The 21,202-nt window shown below is 39.6% G+C and overlaps 1 protein-coding gene across 6 annotated transcripts in view; it reads left to right on the top strand.

Moving 5' to 3' along the window:
• Positions 1-5,891: 5,891 nt before the first annotated feature.
• The window catches only part of DCX (doublecortin), a 152,567-nt gene continuing 137,256 nt past the window's right edge, over positions 5,892-21,202 (top strand). For 3 of the 6 annotated variants that reach the window (XM_037822564.1, XM_037822563.1, XM_037822560.1), the window contains exons 1-3: positions 5,892-5,952; positions 7,733-8,118; positions 16,234-16,574. In XM_037822564.1, coding sequence (XP_037678492.1) covers positions 7,755-8,118; positions 16,234-16,574 — 705 coding nt within the window. In that variant the 5' untranslated portion in view covers positions 5,892-5,952; positions 7,733-7,754. Of the gene's footprint in view, positions 5,953-6,105; positions 6,150-7,729; positions 8,119-16,233; positions 16,575-21,202 lie in introns of those variants that run through there. The other 3 variants (XM_037822561.1, XM_037822562.1, XM_037822559.1) reach the window with 2 other exon arrangements.

The raw sequence follows: 21,202 nt of genomic DNA, 5'->3' as shown, positions 1-21,202 counted from the left end.
AGGCTTACATAGATTAAGTGACTTGTTCCAGGTTACACAGGTAGTAAGACATAGAACCAGGAAGTCAAGACCTGAAGGCTTTCAAAACATTCAAATGGCATAAAGGAGGGACTCTGAGTTATATCATGGATTTACATCCATGAGAGGAATTATTTAGGGCTCATCTAGGGAAGCAGTTCCCTCCTGCAAGAAAGAGAAACCAATGCAGAACTCAAGAACGTCACCTGGGACCCAACTGGAAAGTAAGTGGATGGCCAAAGGACTGTGAATTCCATTGGTTCTGAAAGTTGTGCTAACACAAACTTCTTTTGGAATGAGAGTAGATCACCTTTCTCTAGCATCAAGACCAATATAAAAGCTTAGATTTAGTTGGGTATCCTGTTTGGTTTACCTTAGTATCAAAAATAAAATTTGCCTTTCAAAACTTCAAGCCTCTTCCGGGTCTTATATGCATTAGTAGTTGGCATTTCCAAATGGGAGATTATGTGCATAAACAGTGTTGTCAGCCCAATGTCTGCTTATGGCCATAGCATTGGGCAGGAGTATAGAGATTAGAAAGGAGAATGTACCAGAGTCAGCTGACCATTTGGGTGTTATTTCCTCTCAGGAGATACCTAACTTTTTAGTGGTAGGCCTGTTCCTATCCAGCAAGAAGAGGCAGAATGTGCTCAATCAACCTGCTATGATTTTATACCTGAGTTTCTCTTCTCTTTATCTTCTGACAGTACATGACCATTACTCAATGCTTGAGACCTAGGCATTTCTCTAAATACTAGAGTACTTTGATGCAACTACAAAATGCCCATATTCGTGTTTTGCATTCTCCATCACTCCCATTTTTACTATCCACATCCACAACTTGATTTATTCCAAATTTTATGGTGGATCAATTATGTTCCAGGTAATAGACTAAGACATGTGGTACATCGGAGATAAATAAGATATACACTCAGTCTTCAAGGTGTCCATAATCTAGTGGTAGGAATGTATCTTCATCTTCTCATCCCTGAAAGTTTATATTGCCATGACTATCCCTACACCATACTCTAGCCCATATAAACAGTACCGTCAAACCTACACTTGTCATTCTTGGCTTTAGCCTTGATACTTTCTCCTCCATTCCTGCTTCACATGGCATTCATAGTGCTTTCTATCCTCCTGGTCACAGACCTTCCTGCTTGTCCTTTAATCTTTGTTTACCTACCTTTATGTTTGATGTTCTGGCATATTTAAAAAACAATTAGCTTCTCACATGGTTTCCTAACTGGTCTCTTTGCCTATACTCTCTCCGCTAAAGCACAAGTCTGACCAATTACTTCCCCACTTAAAAACCTTCCATAGTTTCCCATTCTGTCAGCTGGGAAGGCACGTGGCTGGTGTCTGCTGGTCCTTTGCTCCCAGATTCTGGTTTCAAAATGGCTTTCTCCAAAATGTCTCTGGGCTTCTGTCTCTCTTAGCTTCTTCAGCTCCTGTGCATCTAAGCATCTGGCAGTCCTCTCTTAGCTTCTTTGGGGCAAACTCTGGGCTTCATCTCTTAGCTTAGCATCTCTAAATGTCTTTCTGTCTGCATCTCCAAGTGTATGTGTCTGTGTTAGCTCTTAGCTTCTCCTGGGGGCAAATTCTGGATTACATATTTTAGCTTCTCTCCAAAATATCTCTCTCAACTTCTCTGAGCTCCTTGTTTCTGTGAGTTCTCTTAAAGGACTCTAGTGATCTAATTAAGACCCACCCTGAATGGGCAGGGCCACATCTCCATGGGAATAATTTAATCAAAAGGTCTCACCCACAGTTGGGTGGGTCACACCTCCATGGAAACATTCAATCAAAAGGTCCCACCCACCCCTCTCTCTAGGTAAGCCAACTTGGCAGGTGAAATCACTGCCGTCCCCCCTACAGGGGATCTGACACCCAGGGGAGTGAATCTCCCTGGCAATGTGGAATATGACTCCCAGGGAGGAATCCAGACCCGGCATCATTGGATGGAGAACATCTTCTTGACCAAAATGGGGATGTGAAAGGAAATGAAATAAGCTTCAGTGGCAGAGAGATTCCAAAAGGAGCTGAGAGGTCACTCTGGTGGGTACTCTTAAGCACAATATAGATAACCCTTTTTAGGTTCTAATGGATTGGAATAGCTAGCAGTAAATACCTGAAACTATCAAACTACAACCCAGAACCCATGAATCTTGAAGACGATTGTATAAAAATGTAGTTTATGAGGGGTGACAATGTGATTGGGAAAGCCAAATGGACCACACTCCCCTTTGTCCAGTGTATGGATGGATGAGTAGAAAAATGGGGGCAAAAAAAAAAAAGGCACCTAGTGTTCTTTTTTATTTTAATTGTTCTTTTTTACTTTAATTTTTATTCTTATTATTTTTTGTGTATGCAGTAATGAAAATGTTCAAAAATTAATTTTGGTTATGAACACACAACTATATAATGGTACTGTGAACAACTGATTGTACACTTTGTATGACTGCATGGTATGTATGGTATGTGAATATATGTCAAAAAAATGGAATTTAAAAAAAAAGGTCCCACCCCACAGATGTCTACTTGTTCAATTTTTCAAATGTATTTTGCCTGAGTATAAGCAAACTATTTAAAGAAATAATATTGGTGTTTTTCCCCCCTACCAACCAATACTGAGTAAGAAGATGAATTAGCACAGACTTCTCTCTGCATAATCTCTTGCAATATCCTTAGCACAATTTGGTGGTGATTTTTAAGCTTTTACATCACACACTGGTAACCTGTCTTTTATGAAAATAAATGAAACCATGATTTCTCCCTACAATGTTGTCCTGTAATTTACTTTTCATGTGTTTATTTCATAAATATGACATGACAAACCTTTGGACTTTGTATTACCTGTATGTTTTATCATGGATCATGCATAATATCTCAGGAGAATAAAACGACGATTCATAAATTTAAAAAACGAAGGTCCCACCCCACAAGATTGGATTAAATGATCATGGCTCTTCTGGGGTCCATAATAGCTTTAAACTGGCACAGGGGTCATGCTCTTTAATAAGGTATACAGGTACTTCATGATTGCTACTGCACTTGGGAAAACTTCATCTATTGTCACAACCTACATTGTATTTTTTGCCCTGCATCTCTCAGCACACAGCATGTGTATTACTTCTGTAGTTTTGCTCATGCTGCAACTTCTCTGATCATGGCTAACTCCTATTTAGCCTTAGAAAAAAAGTAAAACAAACAAAAAAAATACAGACTTTTGATACACACAACAACGTGGATGGATCTCAAGAACATTGTGCTGAGTGAAAAAAAATGCTAATATGAAAAGCTTATAAATTGTATAGTTCTATTTACATAGCTTTCTCAAAATGAAAATATTATATTGATGAGAAACAGATTACTGGTGGCCAGGGGTTAGGAATGATGGGGGCTTGGGGCAATGAATGTGACTATGAGTGATCCTTATAGTGATGGAATAACTCTACATCATGATTACGGTGGTGGTTAAACATGATATAGTTATATACATTGTACCAATGTCAAATTCCTGATTTTGATACCGTACAATAATTAAGTAAAATGTAACCATTGGAAGAAAAACTGGGTGAAGGGTACACAGGACCTCTCTACAATTTTGCAACTTCTTATGAATCTAGAATTATTTCAAATTAAAAAACTTTTAAAAATGTAGAGAGAAAACCAGATGGAACACTCATGTACTCACCACCCAGTTCTACCCAATCATAATATTTTGTCGTATTTTAAAAGTTACTATGCAGTAAAATTGAATTCTTTGATGTAAAGTTTGAGTTACCACCATATTCAAAATTATACAGAACTTCCCTTGTGCTAACCCTTTGTAATCACACTTTTCCCTGCCTAACATCTGGAAAACACTGATGTGCTCTTTGTCTCTATTGTTTTGTCTTTTCCAGAATGTCATATAAACGGAATCATGCACTATATAATCTATTGAGACTGACTTCTTTTCCTCAGTATAAGGCTTTTAAGATTCATCCATGTTGCTGTATGTATCAAAAATTCAGAAATGTTATTGCTGATTAGTAGTCTATTGTATGGATGTACAGTGGGTAGTTTATCCATTAATTTGAGCTATTGAATGACATTTGGCTGCTTCCAATTTTTGTTGATTCTGAATAGAGTATTTGGCTGGGCATATTGCTCACTTGAGGCTGTCCACTCCATTAACATATATGGCTTAGCCATGACTTTCCAGAGAAGGAAGACTAATTTTTATTCCACTTTGTGGCAGTTTACATTAAAACACAAGTACAGAAAGTATTTAAATATGAGACCAACAGCTAGTTGTTCTTATCAGATGTAAGATAATTATTGAACATGCTGTTAGCCCTGAGCTTCCTGGAAGTCAAACAAAAATGGAACCATGGTAGTTCAAAGCTGCTACCTATTAATTCACATAGCCTCAATTGTAACGTCAGCTCCCCCTTTACTTTCACCTTTCTCTTCTTTAGTTCTATAATTTGATCAGATCAAATGAGTTCTGTTTGGATGCTTCCATGCCCTTTATTACACAAATGATATTAAGAATCCTTACTGACAAGTAGGCAGTTTGAGGAGAGATCTGTTAATATTTTCCTTGTAGCCATCATCCCCTCTTCAAATTGGATTTGAACTCTTAAACTAAAACTAATCACCATTTATCCAATTAATTAAATGTTTACGCCAATCTAAAAAGTATTTGGGATCAGTCCTTTTTCAATCCCATCCTGCATGAAATTCCAGAACTATTTTCCTTCCCTCTTCCTTTTCTTCTTCCCCTCTAGTCTACTACACTAAACCTTCATTTCAAAAACAAGTTGTAGCAGGATATGACTCCTGGGGATGAATCTGGACCTGGCATTGTGGGATTGAGAACATCTTCTTGACCAAAAAGGGGGATGTGAAATGAAATGAAATAAAGCTTCAGTGGCTGAGAGATTTCAAATGTAGTCAAGAGGTCACTCTGGTGGACATTCTTATGCACTATATAGATAACCCTTTTTAGTTTTTAATGAATTGGAATAACTAGAAGTAAATACCTGAAACTAACAAACTGTAGCCCGGTAGCCTTGACTCTTGAAGATGTATGTATAACAATGTAGCTTACAAGGGGTGACAATGTGACTGGGAAAGCCTTGTGGATCACACTCCCCTTAATCTAGTGTATGGATGGATGAGTAGAAAAATGGGGACAAAAAACTAAAGGAAAAATAGGGCGGGGGGGGACAATGTGGGTGTTCTTTTTTTACTCTTATTTTTTCCTATTCTTATCTTCACTTTTTCCGGCACAAGGAAAATGTTCAAAAAAATAGATGGGGGTGATAAATGAACAACTATATGATGGTAATGTGAACAATTGATTGTACACTTTGGATGATTGTATGGTATGTGAATATATCTCAATAAAATTGAATATAAAAAAAACAAGTTGTAGGATGCATGAACTAATATGTCTTAAAATTTTAGCAGATTTGATTGTTTTCTCTCAAGGGAGTGATCGGAAGAGAGCTATGATTTCTCAGAAGCCTGGTTTGGCTATCTGAGTCTGGCCCCCATGCAGATTAGGCTAAGGGTTTGACCAAGTAAAAGTTCCAATTCCCTAAAAGAAAAAGACAGCACACACACATTGCTCATTAGAGCATTCTGAAAGATTCCGTGCAATCTTTATTCTACCCTGCAATTTCCTGTTTGTTATAAATGAAACCTTTCTAACTGTTAATGGAGCCTGTGAATTGAAAAAAAAAACACATGTAATTAATCATAGGAGGTTGGGGGGATTCACTAAGCCTGAGTTACAGAGGAGAAGCTGGACAAGGCACTAGGACCTAGAAGGCATCTATCCACCCTGGCAGGAATTTCTTGCTTGGAGCTCAGACAACAAAGGCATAGAGAGATTGGTTTTCTTTCTCTCGGCATCTCCACCCAACCAGCAGAAAACCGGTGAGTGGGGCTTTCAAGAGATTTTCAGGCAGAATGTAATAGATGTCAAACAAGAAAAGCACAAGAAGGCAAAGCTTTCTTCTCTCCTCCTCCTCCTCCTCTTCCTCCTCCTCTCTCTCCCTCTCCCTCCTTCTCCTTGTTGCTTTATTCTATCGGATTTTTTCCTAAGTCTCTACCTGGGATTTGCCTTTGGAAAAGTGAGTTTAATGTTTCTTTGTTTTCAATGTGATGCTTATTTAGAATAATGCCACCCGATCCTATATCAAAGCAAATGGTACTGCCACGACTGGGGAAATTCTTGCTCCTTGTCTTGAGGAGGTGGGGTCTCTTATCAATGCAGGTTGTCTGACAGAGACAATGCTGAGCTCAGCACAGGTCACCGTGACATTGGAAGAAAAGGGGGACCGAGCCTGGCAAACCTACTAAACACCTGTCAGTCCCCTTTTATCTCCTGTCCTCTTGATCCCTTGCAAATACCTCAATGGGGCAGTATGTAGCAGTCAAGTCCTGCTTGCTTTGTGAGTCCTTTTATCCCCATCTATGAGATGCATGTTAATAATTTGGTTCCTAGGATGTCATTACCTTTGCTAGTGTTTGGGAGCTTAGGTTATATTTGGATTCGTGTTTTGAATTGTTTTTTTGTTCGTTTGTTTTTGTTTTTTTGTTTTTGGTTCAGCAGGAGAGGTGAAAGCAAAGCTTGACAGATGACCATCTTTTTTTGCCTCAGTGAATGCACCCGGGCAATAGACTTGTTTGGGATGAATTGCCTGCTGTGAGGGCAAAATGTCCCTTCAATCAGGGTGGAAACCCAGAACAATGAAAGGTGTGCTTGCTTCTAACGGTCCCATATGTTGTTCAGGGACTCATTTGGGAATCTTTCAACAATTAAATTATTCCATTAAGAGGTTAGGCTGCAGCAGTGGGGAGGGGATGGGGCACCTTTAAAAAAAAGAGAGAAAAAAATGATTTTTGTGACTAAATGGTGCAGGGGAAAGCCGAGCTAATAACTTGTTAAATAACTGATTTTTCTAATCCTTTTTCCTCCCAACTAATTTCTTATGAATGTTGAATAGCTGCACCAGCTTGGTGGGGAAAGGGTTTGATGAATAGCACAAAGACTCTGGCTAGTCCCTAGAGGCTGTCCCTTTAAATGAGAATCCTAGTTTATTCTGGGGGGAGGGGATGCACACATTACCACAGGAAAAGAGGGTTTGGAATAAAATTAAAACACTCTCCTTCTTACTCATTGTACTGAGATGCAAAGACTGCTTCCTAAGCTGGAGATGCTAACCTTGGCTATCTCCTTCTGTTCTCTTCAAAGGGAATTTTGTCAGGCTATGGATTCATTTACAACTGTTAGTCATGTGGGCATGTGTGAGGAAACAGATGCCAGTTTAAATGTATTTAGCCCGAAGTTACATTGTGATAGGAGCCACTGTCAGTAAGTCCTAGGATATTAAGCTATTTCAAAATCCCTCCCCCACTCTTCTCGGAACAGTGCCAGAAGTGCCTCCCTCCGTATCTCTCATCCCAACCCCCACAACCACCAACACCGCCTAGCCCCTCCTTCTTCTCTATTAAGATCCATATTCCTGCAGGTCAGCGGTAAGTAGCAGATGGGTCACAGGCTTTCTCAACCAGTTCTTCTCACAAGCAGCAGATTGCAGATCTGGATCTGGCTAATATTTAAACTCTGTTCCTTTTTATTCTTCTCATTCCCTTTTTTTCCCCTCTCTTTACCCCTCACCCCCCTCACCCCCACCCTTTCTCCAACCCTCAGGTCTCTGAGATTCCACCAAAATATGGAACTTGATTTTGGACACTTTGACGAAAGAGATAAGACATCCAGGAACATGCGAGGCACACGGATGAATGGACTGCCTAGCCCCACTCACAGTGCCCACTGTAGCTTCTACCGAACCAGAACCTTGCAGGCACTGAGTAATGAAAAGAAAGCCAAGAAGGTACGTTTCTACCGCAATGGGGACCGTTACTTCAAGGGGATTGTGTACGCTGTGTCCTCTGACCGTTTTCGCAGCTTCGACGCCTTGCTGGCTGACCTGACTCGATCTCTGTCTGACAACATTAACCTGCCTCAAGGAGTGCGATACATTTACACTATTGATGGATCCAGAAAGATTGGAAGCATGGATGAACTGGAGGAAGGTAATTCAAGGGGAGGGTGGTGGTCCTTGGTGGGAGGTGGCACCATTGTTTATAGTTGCATTTCTTGGATTATACCAAAAGAAATTAGGAAATACGTTTGTCAAAAAAACTGAGTTGAGGCTCAGACTTCTCATTCTTCAGGTATCAACAGCACTATCAGACATCACCCTCTATACCCTCAGTTTCTTCTGGGGTTGAGTGATACTGCATTGTGCTTATCTGCTAGAGTATACAAAGAAAAATTTGAAATGTGTTATTTACTCTACGTCTTGTTCATAATTAACCCTGAGTAGCATTATTGAGGCAGACCACAAAATAATTAGAGGTGTTATGAGGAAGGAAGGTTGGTTGGGTTAGCAGAGGGAAGAAATTATGCCCAAATTTCCTTTGAACTGCTGAGACTATTCTGGGAATTGTAACTCATTGGAATATGCACCCTAAAAGCAAGACTTCCTGGACATATTCACAGATGATTAGACTTTTAAGTAATTGTCCACTCCTCAGCTGTTGCGTCTAAAAAGCCCACTTCAGGGTGTGTCCCTCAGGCTGAGGTCATCGGGAGAAAGGCCAAAGAAAGCTGTAGGTATGTCTGCTATTTTAATAAAGACTATTCTTATTAGAATAGGAACTGACTCACTATATATAAATCCTTTAAATCCTCTGTAGATTGTGGTTTTGTGACTTTATTTTCTAACTAGATTGCTGAAAATATGACAACCTTTGTACTCACCAGCAAATAGGGAAAATCCAAGCTCTTGCCAAAAGTTTCTCAGCCTTAAAGTCTTCTTCTTGATTATCTGGAAAATAGATCTTGAGGGATACTTTCTTAATATTCTACCATGTACAATCAATTATATTGAGGATGCCTCCTACCCCTGCTTTTAAACTGTGGTTATATATGATCAGTTTAACTTGACACAATGCTTTTAAATACAGCCTAAAGGAATGGTGATAATGAAAATATTCACCCCACCCCCCTCCCCTACTCTCCAGCCTTTCCTCACCACTCCCTCTATTCCCTGAGCAAAGATGAGTTTAGAGCAGGCAGTTATCTAGGGAAACCAAATTATGAAATGGCCAACAACAAAGGAGATATAGTATATCAAATAACTTGTGTGGAAGTGTCTGCTTCTAGGTTTCTTATGTTCCTAGACAAAGGAGCAGGCAGGGCTGCCCTTGTACAAGACCACAGTTCTCTCAAGTAGCTGCTACTTCCCAAGTTGGGCCAAGTGATTAGGGCCAGTTACTTATAAGAGACAATGTCCATATGATTGCTGGATCTAGGTCTCAGGGCTCAAGGCCAAGGTTTTTCTGCATAACTGACCTTAAAAGGCAATGCCAGGGAGGCTTAGGTTATTTGATCATGTGTTGGATGGCCAGGAAGAGGTTAATTCTAGCCCTTTCCTGACCTATCCTAGCATATATCTTAAAATAAAGGAAAGTCAGGGTAAACTTCAAGGGCCTGATGCTAGGTTGAGGGAGCTGTCCAACAAAGTAATCAATTGGGTGTGTTTCTTTTGTCATTGTAAAATCCATATCTCAATTGAATTTGAGGGGTTTTTCTATAATAACTTTCAAAAAAAGGAAAAAAGCACTTTGAGTCACCATGTCCTTATTTTTATCAGCTGTGATCTTCTGAAGGCTACAAGGTATGTAGGGCAGAATTTTGAACCAAGCAACATTGTATTAGAAACAAGGATTAGAATGTTCCTGTCCCTGATATGAGAGGTTTCATGCACAGATTTCCCCACCAAATTCATTTTTACTATCTCCTGCTCAAGGACAAGCCCTTGATCTTAATTTTGATTTTTCTCCCTGGATTTGTGTGTGTGTGTGTGTGTGTGTGTGTGCGCGTGTTGAGAGTGTGTGTGGTGATCGACACAGTTCAGTACAACTAATAAATGTAATTTTGAAAAGACTACAGCTTTCCTTTCCCTTGAGTCCTGCCAGAATATACTCCTCTCATCTACAACTCCTGGGAGCAGTGGTACTTCCTGGTGAATTTCCAGACTAGGTAGAGTATAACTGGGCTTAGTTGCATTTGTTCATTTCTCATCTATAACCCCAAGTCTCGGTAGGCCTTGATGCCCTCCTTGTATTGAGTACTGCCCATTCAGTTAAGGAAATCTGAGATGGTGTTGAGAAATGTGAACAATTTTCCCACTATCACAGAGGCAGATGTACAAGAGCACTGGGATGAGGAAGGAAGAGTAAATGGGTCTTTTCTATCCTATTTTGTCCTTTGGAACTAATCAATATATATAGAGATGGGGGTAAGAAGTCCCTTCACCTGTTCATCTTTAGAAGAGGTTGAATGAAAGATCAAAAATTTATAAACATTGCTTCCCATGAGGTTTTAAATTGAGAACATTTGGAAAGTTTGGAAAGATCCCTGGGTGAAGAATCAGAGGTATTGGGTTCTAGTCATAGAAGCAGGAGGTTATAATGGGATGAGAAGTCTTTGGAGTCCAACAAACCTAGTGTCAAATCCACTGTCTGCCACCTATTATCTTGTGTGACCTTGGGAAAACCATTTAAATTCCCTGAACCTCATTTTTTCATCTGTGATTTGGGAATAGCAACACTGAAGATTAAATAAGAAAATGGATATGAAGTGCTTAGTATTCTGCATGACACACAGTAGCACTCAAAAAAGTAGCTATTATTGTTTGAGTTGTCCTAGTTTATAGCTGGTTAGCTACATGATCATAGGGTTGTCTTTAAAATCACTGTAACCAATGTTCTCTTTTTCAAAATGAATTTATTAAGGTAGAATTTGCATTCCATAGAGATCACTCATTTTAGGTGTACAATTCCATGATTTTTAGAAAATTTACCCAGAGATGCAACCGTCACCATAATCTAATTTTAGACCATTTTCATTAATCCTAAATGAAACCCTGTAAAAATTAGCTGTCACTCCCCATTTCTCCTCAACCTCTCCAGAACCTAGGCAATCACAAATCTATTTTAGGTATCTATAGATTTGCCTTTTCTGGACATTTCATATAAATGGAGTCATACAATAAGTGGTCCTTTGTTAGAGGCCTCTTTCATTTAGCATGATGTTTTCAAGGTTTATCCATGTTGTAGCATGTATCAGTATTTCATTCTTTTATTGCTGAATAACATACCACTGTATGGAGAGACCACATTTTGTTTATCCTTTGTGACTAATATTCTTATCTTTAAAGTCAGACAAATAAAACTTGCCTTCTCTGTCTCTTAAGGTGAGGATAAAATTAGATAATGGATATGAAAACACATTGAAAAGGTAAAAATTACAGCTACAAGGTACCATTATTGTTAATGTTGTGAATATAATAGTAATTATTGTAATGATTATAATAATAACAATGATGATGCTAATGAGGGGTTGGAACATCCAGTAGTTCCCAAACCTGGCTGCCTTTCAGAATCTTTCAGAGCTTTAGAAAAATTTAGATGCCAGGGCCTCACCCCAGATTTGTTGAATCAGAATCCTGAGGGCTAGCTAGAGTCCAGGAATCTGTCTTTTTACAAGCTCCCCAGTTAATTCTTATGAGCATTTAGACTTGGGATGTATTGGATTAGGTGATCTCATGGACCCCTTCAGCTAACTATAGCAGTGAGTGTTCCTAATAATATAGAAATCCTGGTTTTGTTTTTAGATTTTTAGTTCTTGAAGGAATAATGGAGCATAGAACATGTTTCCAAATGGCCACATTAATAAATATATCTGAAATGAAATCAAATAAAAAGCAATTCATTAATAATCAGTCTGGCCTTGTGGCACCCCTTTGTCTAATGCCTCTGGAGACTGCTGGATACTGAAATTAGCAAGTGCATTTTCCCACAGCTCCTTGAGAACACCAAGACCCTTAGAAGGCCATATAGGATGTGGCCCTCATTAGCTATATTCTGGGTAGTTTACTGAATTAATACACTGATGGCTTTCTTTTTTGTCTTGCTTAGTTTGCCATTTGCAGAATCGTTCTTTCCCTCTTATTCTCTCCACTTTTCTTTCCACTTCCTTGTATGTGAGTACCCAGATCAATCTTAGGGATAACATTTATGACTAGCCAAGTTTTTCTGGACCCAGACTGAGACAAATTTGAACATTATCACTCAGCGCATGGGGCAGAATATCTACCATTGGAACGCTCATGGAAAATCTGAGGTGTATGGTAACACTAGCTATGATCCAGTTCCTCTTCCATTGCTCATTTTTTCCAATGAGAGGAGACCACCTTCTCACTAATTTATCCTCTAAATACTAAAGCAAGCACATTGCCAAAGAAGAGAATTTTTAAGGTAACTGGGAGGGATGCATTGTTATTTGGTATGAAAATACAATGAAGTAGCATTTATTATTTTACTTTTTGGGTCAGGAAGCCCTAAAGTAGAGGAGAAATCCCAGACAGAAGTGTTTTGCACTCAGGTGTAAATATGTTTAATGCTTCTGAAAATATAGCTCTCCTGAAAGTGAAGGGAGGTAGACTTTAGATCATCTTGAGTCCACCTCTTCCTTCCCTTTCAGCTGCTCTTCCATGACTTCATTTCGTTACACCCTCGCCTTGAATCAGGTTGTCAATTTCAGCAAATTGTCACCTTGGTTGGCTCTGAAACCAGCTTCTAGGCTCCTAGTGGATGGGAAATGATCCCTGGAATCTGTGGCAGGATGGGAACCCAGCTGTGTAAAGGTGCAACACACCTCACCCAGTTCCAAGTGCCAGGCTGCCTGCTGGAAATGCAAGCAGCACTGAGCTCTAGCAACAGACATTTGCAAAATCAGAACAAGGAAGCCTTAGTCTAGAGAAGTAGCACTTTTGATGTCTTTCCAATAATAAGAGTTGGAGAGTCCTTGGTGGTGGGTACCTAATTCTTCCATTTCTTTAACCTCTAGTTAAAGCTGTACTAGCTTTAATACATTGTTTCTTAAAGCCTGTTTGGGATGAAAAGGAGAAGATAATTCCTTATCACAGATCTGGAAAATCCTTCATAAAGGGCTGGAAGGGACATCATTTGTCACCTTGTGCAATACCTTCAATTTATAGATGGAAACACTGAGACTAAGATAGATTAAGTGATTTGTCTAAGATCACACAACTCATAAATGCCTGGCTGGGATTTGAATCCAGGTTTGTTTGACTCCCGAGTCACTGCTTTTAACCACCATAAATATCCTGCCTTTACTGGGCATCAGCATTGGCAGTAGTGGCTTTGCTGGGTGTTAGCTTTAGAGCTCCCACATTTGGCATTTGCAGCAACTGGAGGCCTCCTCCCAAATAGCAGGAGCTCTTATCTTTGAGGTGTGGGACCTGGGCAGTGCTCAAGTTACATGGTGATCACAGCTCAGTTCCTAGATGGCTGTCCTTGTTTCTTTCCTTTTCTTTACTTCAAATTCTCCTCTTAACTCCTTTCATTTCCTTTCTTTCAACTCTTTCTTCCTCCTCTCTCTTTTTGCTCATTCCCTCTTGATCTCTTCTCTATTCCTTCAGATTAGGGCCTTAATTAACAACGATAGCTGCAATTTATCGAGTGCCTACAATGTGTCAGGTTCTGGGCTAAGCACTTTACATCTATCATCTGATTTATGCCTCACCACAACCTTATGAAGTAGGTATTTTTATTATCATCCCCATTTTGCAGACAAGATAACTGAAGCCTTGGGGGGTTAGATAACATGTCCAAGGACACACAGCTAGGAAATGTTGGAGACAGAGCTGAGATCCAGTTCTGACAGACATCAATCACATCAGCTATTTTTTGTTTGTTTGTTTGTTTTTTTCACTATTTTGTATTGTGGCCAAAAGGAGAAAGTGGGGTGACTGAAATGTACCATCAGAAGGTGCTTAACATAGATTTGGCTGAGGGCTGGGCCCTTTGGAAAGTTCTTGGGTGTCATATGATACTATAGCTGTCTGCCATTATGCTCATTTTCATCTGGGGTGGTTAATCATACTCATAGTTCAGAGGCTTAAGTGGTTTAAGAGATAGGAGCAAAAAACATCCAGAGCCCTAACAAGACTACACAGCTGACTCTCCAGAGGACACTGGATGAGTGAACGCATAAATATATAACCTTACACATTTCCACACCACCAGTTGTCTGCCAGGGTTTCAAAATACATGACAAGTTATGGAAAGAAAACTTCTGACTCAAAGGCAGTCACCTCTTGGAAGATGCCTGTGAATCTGGTGAAGTTCTAAGGCAAGAGGCCATTCTGGGAGGTGTTGGTTGTGAATATATGGAAGAATTGAAAGCACCCCTTCATCCTTTTTGTCACAAATTAAAGACCCCAGCCAGGAGACACCCTAATTTCTCTGGGTTTCCTTGCTGGCTAATTCAACCCAACCCAGGTGATTAGAGGCAGCAGAGAAGCTTTGACAATCTCATCCTGTATGTGTCTGGGTGCACGAGGTGGGCAAGAATGCCTGTGCTTGCCTACAAATCATCCCTGGATCCTCTTATCAAGATAAAACACTAGAAGATTCTGAGACTCAGAGCAGCTTTGGAAGCCACTTTGCATACTTTGGAAACCACTTACCCTCCCCTTCCACACACATGTAAATGTCCTCAAAGGTGCCCTAGAGAATCTGACTGAATCTTCTCTTAGTACTAACTGAGAAATTTATTAATTAACATGACTTAAAGGATTTGGTGCTAAAGAAAAGCAATCAATATTTGCAAAGGGAGTGAATTATCAGTCCGATGTTTCTGAATGTCTCTGTGTGGTTCTCCCGCTGAGACCGAGGGAAAGGGAAAAGCCATCAGGGTATAATTGTGTTTAATGCTTTCTTTGCACAGGCTAAGGCTGATTTATTTATTTATTTATTTAGAATTATTACTGATGCCTTAAGCCTTATTAAATCACACTGGTTTTTTGCAGCTCAACCTCTGGATGAACTTCTGTATACCTTGAAACTAATGTATTTTACTAAAAAAATTCAACCTTTTCCAATATTCTCTCCCCCAGGCTGAGCTTACCTCTCTTCCTGTTTTCTCCAGCTTTTAGTCCCAGGTGTCCATTCCCCTCCTCTTGCCTCTGGCCCCTGTGTTTCTTCTGCTGTATTATTCATTTCCTCCAGTCCAAGGTAAATGCAAAAATTACACTAGATCCCTCCAATCCATAAATCAGGTTGCATAATGTATTCTCACATCTCTACCTCATTACTTGTGGCAGCCAAGGGTGAGTACTGGTGAAGACAGCCCTGGATACACAGATTTAGTATGCAGCATTTTATAATATGGAAAGATGAGGGGTGGGTGGTGGAAACACAGGAGAATATTTTTCAGGCAGGGTGTGAGGTTTGACAGTTGATTCATAAGTAGGAGCCAGACTTGCAAACAAAATGAATGTTCTGTGTGTGTGTGTGTGTGTGCAGGTTGCTATTCGGATAGCTTTTCCATCTGGGTATGGGGGTAGGCAGTGGAGGTCACAAGCACAACACATATACACATTCAGCACACACACACACACACACACACACACATTTCATATTTCAATATTCTGTCACTTATCCACATTCCCTGTACTAAGAATGGTCTGGCTTCTTGTCAACTACATACTGTATACCCAATATGCAAGTATACTTGGATCACTTTGAATTGGAGTAAAAATGTTTTAACTTTGAAAGTTCTCCTTTGTTCATAATGTAATAAAGAGATTGGGCTATGAATCCAAATCCAGGACAGGAACATTAAGAATCAGGGACAAATTAAAAATGCTCCAGTAATGCCCCTAGTAGTCAATAAACATAAAAAATGAAAAAGGACTTCTGAACTCCTAGAAATTAACATAAACATTTCTATTCTAATAAAACCATATCAAGTTTGAGAAACCCACTTGTTAGATTATATTTAGGTGTTTTCATTATCCTTAAGACCCTTGGCTTTACAAGGTTCTTCAACTAAGTATGCCATTGTAATGAATGATAGTTTGCTGATTACTACCTCTTGAATATGAATGAGCCAAGTTGTTAGTGGGCCCAAATAGGAAATGTACCTAAACTTGGTTCTCATCACCAGTTCTCCAAAAGTCCTATTCTAATGTCTGTGTGCATTAGTTTGTTTAGAATAGTCCATGTAACTGCTATTAAACAAATCATCTGACCACCTCTTTCTTCCCTTAGGGGAAAGCTATGTCTGTTCCTCAGACAACTTCTTTAAAAAGGTGGAGTACACCAAGAATGTCAATCCCAACTGGTCTGTCAATGTGAAGACATCTGCCAATATGAAAGCCCCTCAGTCCCTGGCTAGCAGCAACAGTGCCCAGGCCAGGGAGAACAAGGACTTTGTACGCCCCAAACTGGTGACCATCATCCGCAGTGGGGTGAAACCTCGGAAGGCTGTCCGCGTGCTTCTGAACAAGAAGACGGCCCACTCATTTGAGCAAGTCCTCACTGATATCACTGAAGCCATCAAACTGGAGACTGGGGTTGTCAAAAAACTCTACACTCTGGATGGAAAACAGGTACGTACCTTTGCAGAGTAGCTCTTCTTTCTCATTTGTGTTGACCACTGGATGACCATCTTGCACCTAAGGCATCCTTTCTAGTTGGGGGCTCTTCCTCTACATCTTGTCACTCCTACCTGATATTATATGCTTCATTTGGAAGAAAGGTATTTTCAGGGGGCAAAGCAATGGAACAAGACTTTGATGTTTTGAAATCCTATCTGTTTCTGATTTACCAAGTTGAATGGTCACTTAGACTCAGGTTCCTTATCTACTAAGAAAAGAGGTGTTATATCCTAGATCCTACATATTCTTAGGAATATTATGTTAGCTATTACATGGTGCAACCTTGATTTTTCAATGCATATGACTGTGAATGAGATTGCTCACTCATTTCTTCTTATGTACCTCCTCTTTGTTATTCAGCATCAATGCTGGTGAAAAGAGGATGAAATGACCCTTATCTGCTATGAAGGAGTCAGATAGGAGGAAACACTGAAGTGTCTCATTCATTGTCTTTGCCTCAGAATAGACCACATTTTTCTCTCTCCGTTTCCCATGTGACATAACTGTCATAATTTGGTTCCACTGATGGTTTGTGTGAGAAAGAGACTATTTCAGGATCTTAAAGTAAGCCCAAGAAAGATGCTGTCATCTGTTCCTCTTCCAAATCAGATTCTTTATGTCATTGGTTATACTACTAAAATGCACCTATATTAATATCTGGGAAAGAATGCAGCCAGGCGTCTCCATTAGACAGATGCACCATTCTCTTGTGCATCGGGAGCTGTAAATATACAACCAAAAATGTTCCAAGGGGATTGGAACAGTGGCTGGTTCTGTTGGCTCTAAAGAGAATTGTGCTCCCCTGTCGGAGAAGACAAGTGTGGATTCTTATCAGCCCATGCTTTCTATCTCTTAAAATACTTTTAGTGTTTGACCAACTATATAGATTCTAAACAAGCAGATTCAGTATAAATTAAAATAACTGACAATTGTTCAAGCGCAGAACTGTGCCTCATCTCATAATTTCCAGTATATCCTATGCACTCCAGATGTTAAGTTTCATGGCAAACCCAAACTTGTATACTTTGCAACTTTAATAAATTTGTGGCTTCTATCTGTTTCCCATCATTTTGTGATCTGAGAGACACCTGGAGGCATTGGTTCTATGTGATTTGTGTTTGTTTGTACCAAAACTTTACCGGTGATGTTGGGAAAATTTCCAACTTCCAAGCATCTCTTTTAGGGGTATCTCTATTCAGAGCACCAAGTATATAATAAGCAGGAACTGACTAGGAACAGGCTTAATTGCTGGAAGCCTCATCTGGAAGAAATAGTATCTAGGAATTTTAGAATCATTGGATCTTAGAGTTGAAAATGACCTTAGAGACATGACATTTAAATTTCCACCTAAGGCAGGGATATCCTGTACAACCATCTCACAAATCAACCTATTCTATTGTTTAATAGCTGTAATTTTCCTTATACCAGATATAAATCTACTTCCCTATAACTTCAGCCTCCTGAAGCATAAAGAATTAAATACAAATCAAGGACATAGAAGGCTTGATTTCTAGTTTTGGTATGCCACTTACTATGGACATGATTGCTTAATTACCCTGAGCCTCACACTCCTCTCTACAAAGGGGTTGATCATATCCACCCTACCCATGCTCACAGGATTCTTGTGAGGATCAAATGAAATAATGGATATGAAAGCACTCTATAAATTAGAACACACTATGTAGTTATATATGCCTGCAATTGCCATGCAATTCATCATTAAAAGAGATAGTATGTGTAAATTGCCTGGTACATGGTAAGTGCTTAATCAATGTTGGCTCTCTTCCCCTTATTTTAACTCCATCATCCTTAGCATGAATTTTCAACATTTTGTGGCGATATAGCACCCTGGCATTCTGTGATCTGTTAAGTATTGGGTCACTGCAACTAATAATATATAAAGGTATAACTTCATCTCCTAGGTAAGCAAGTTCCAGTCCTGCAATGGCTGGGGTTTCTTTCCTACATCAGGTCATGAAGAGTAGAAAGCCCCCCACAGCTCCTTCAAGAACTGGTTCCCATTTCTTTAGGAAACACATCATAAAATTCCACTGTATAATATGGTATTCATTTGTACAGAGACATCAGGGAGTGAACTATGTCCATTCAGGCCTCTGTGCCTCTGTACATATTGTTCTCTCTAAAATATCGCCCTCTATCAGCTCTGACTCATAGAGGGTCATCTTTTAAGTCCTGGTTCAAATATCACTTCATCTCTGACAACTTCTCTGCCTCCACTATGCACAGTTAAAGCAGTCTTAATTTTTAATGCTCAGCTTCTGGTACATTGTGGATGCCCTATAAATGTTTGTTAATTGAATTAACTGAAATAAAGAAATTCTCACATGGCCCAGGTTGATGCACTGAGAAGCCTTCTGCTTTCAATGCCCCATACACTATCTATCAGAGGAGATAGGGGACTTCTTAGAGTTTGTAGGCCACCCAGACAACTCTTATCTGTTGCTTACTTGGAAGTCAAAGAGGGAAGACATTCAAAGCAATGTTTCCCAAAGTATATTCTAAGGAGAACTATTCTCATCTCCCCACCCCTGAAACTCTTTATAAATAGGGTTCTGTGATCAAATAAGGTTGTGAAATGCTGCAAATTATATGCCTTTCTCAGAGATTCTTAGAGATTCACAGTACTCATTAGCATACTAAATGTTCTGAGAAGTCCTGCAGAAAGGATAAACATTTAATTTAGACTCAGAATTTATCAATTTTATTTAATCCCAAATATTCCTTAATAGAAATTTTATATATCTATGTGTGTGTATACATACATACACTTACATGCACACAGACACATATATCAGCAGAGCGTCTTAACAAATGCAGTTTAAGGAAGATGCTGAATGATTGGGAACTGTCCTAACATGGTTACATCATGGAAATTAAATAACAAAATTTGGGGGTACAGGGACAGATCTATTAATCACCAAATAAGTACTGAATTTGGTGCGAACTCAAAATTTTGGAGCCCAGCCTATTTTCCAGTTTTAGTGATGACAGTTCTAATATTAACACCTGTCAGACACTTTGATTACTGGTGGGTATTCTTACTACTTGAGAATATGATCTTCCTTTGTGGAGGCTGAAGCACATGTGTTGCAATGGCCTGGACTTGCTTGGATGGCATTCCATGCTTGGCTTTGGCTAAATGTGGCACCAGGCACTAAGTTGGAAAGGACAATGTATGGACAAAGCCATTTGCTATGGAATGGTTTAATCATGAAATCAAGGCCATTACTTGATTTCATTGTATATTCTAACTGGTTCCTAAATCAACCAAGCAATTGTTTTTTCCCCTTTCTAAATTATCAGCTAAAATAGCCCAGTTTATTATACCAGATTTATTGTTGCTTCTGTTCTTAGGTGTACCATTTGACTGATGGCCTATGCTGATTGACAAGCAATCTGCAGATATGGCTCTCCTCTCTTCCTCGCTGTTTTTATTTGGTTTGGGTGTACTTTTGCAGCCCTTGATCTTTTTAGGACTTATGTTTTGCCAGGGTATAAGATGGTTTCCTAACCTCTTGTCCCTTAGATATTTGTGGTCTGTGTAGACAGGGAAGCTAAACATTACCAGTAGGATGGCACCCCAATTTATTCCTCACCTCAGTAAGAAGGTCCTAATGGGATATGGAATGTCTGGTAGGACTCTAGCTACTTCCAGGGTTGAAATGGGTTTCTAGGAGTTCAAAGAGTGCTTGATGAAGGGTTGGATGACAATGCATGTCAGTTCACTCTCAGGTGAGCTTGTTCTTTTGATTCTTTGGAAGCTGGAGTGGTTGTGCTGTGTCAACAAAATTAGCCAACTATTAATTTCCATAATCAAACCCCACATTGACCTTTATGTATAAAGGTCATGGATGCATAAAAACTGGAATCCAAATTTCTGATTCCATTGGTAGTAGTGGCTCAACAGATAGAGAGTGTAACCTTAAGTTTGATACTGTAAAGCAGAGAGCATGTTGCTTCTGTTAGAGCTGCAGAACTCTAATAATAGACTTCTAGCTATTTGGCATCTTACACAGGGGTGCAGCTGGTCCTCACACCATTCTTTTTCATGCTACGCTGACTGGCATGTCTAGGTGCAGATTTTTCCCTACCCAGAGTCTGTGCAGGAAAAGATTAGCTATTGCTTCAAAGTACATTCCTAGAGGGTAATTATGGCCTTTAGTACTGTGTTAGTTTTGTAGGCCAATTCTCAACTGGATGAATTTATTTTCTGTTCCTGCCTGTACCTTTCTAGTACCAACTACTTGGACCAGGGATTTTAGGCTTCAGAGTAAGAAGAGAGGCCTCTTTCAGCTTATTCCAAGATTCTCTATAGCTTTGGAAGCTAGAAAAGAAATTTTAAGGAAATGTTTTGAGGCATAATGTGATGAAATAGGAAGATGAGAGAACAAACTGCTAAGTATTCTAGGAAAGCCTTGTACCTTCCATCTTGCCATGCTAAATAACTGGGTTCTGTGAGCATTCAGGCACTTGCAGGAAACACAGGAGGAGAGGTTTGATTCAACCTTGCAAATGTTGAGGGCATTTTCCAAGGTGGATGCGTTTTCCCTTTGCCTATG

Source organism: Choloepus didactylus, chromosome X, assembly GCF_015220235.1.
Source record: "Choloepus didactylus isolate mChoDid1 chromosome X, mChoDid1.pri, whole genome shotgun sequence".
NCBI lineage: Eukaryota > Metazoa > Chordata > Mammalia > Pilosa > Megalonychidae > Choloepus > Choloepus didactylus.
Note: the sequence above shows the minus strand (reverse complement) of the source record. Positions and strands in the feature narration are given on the sequence as shown.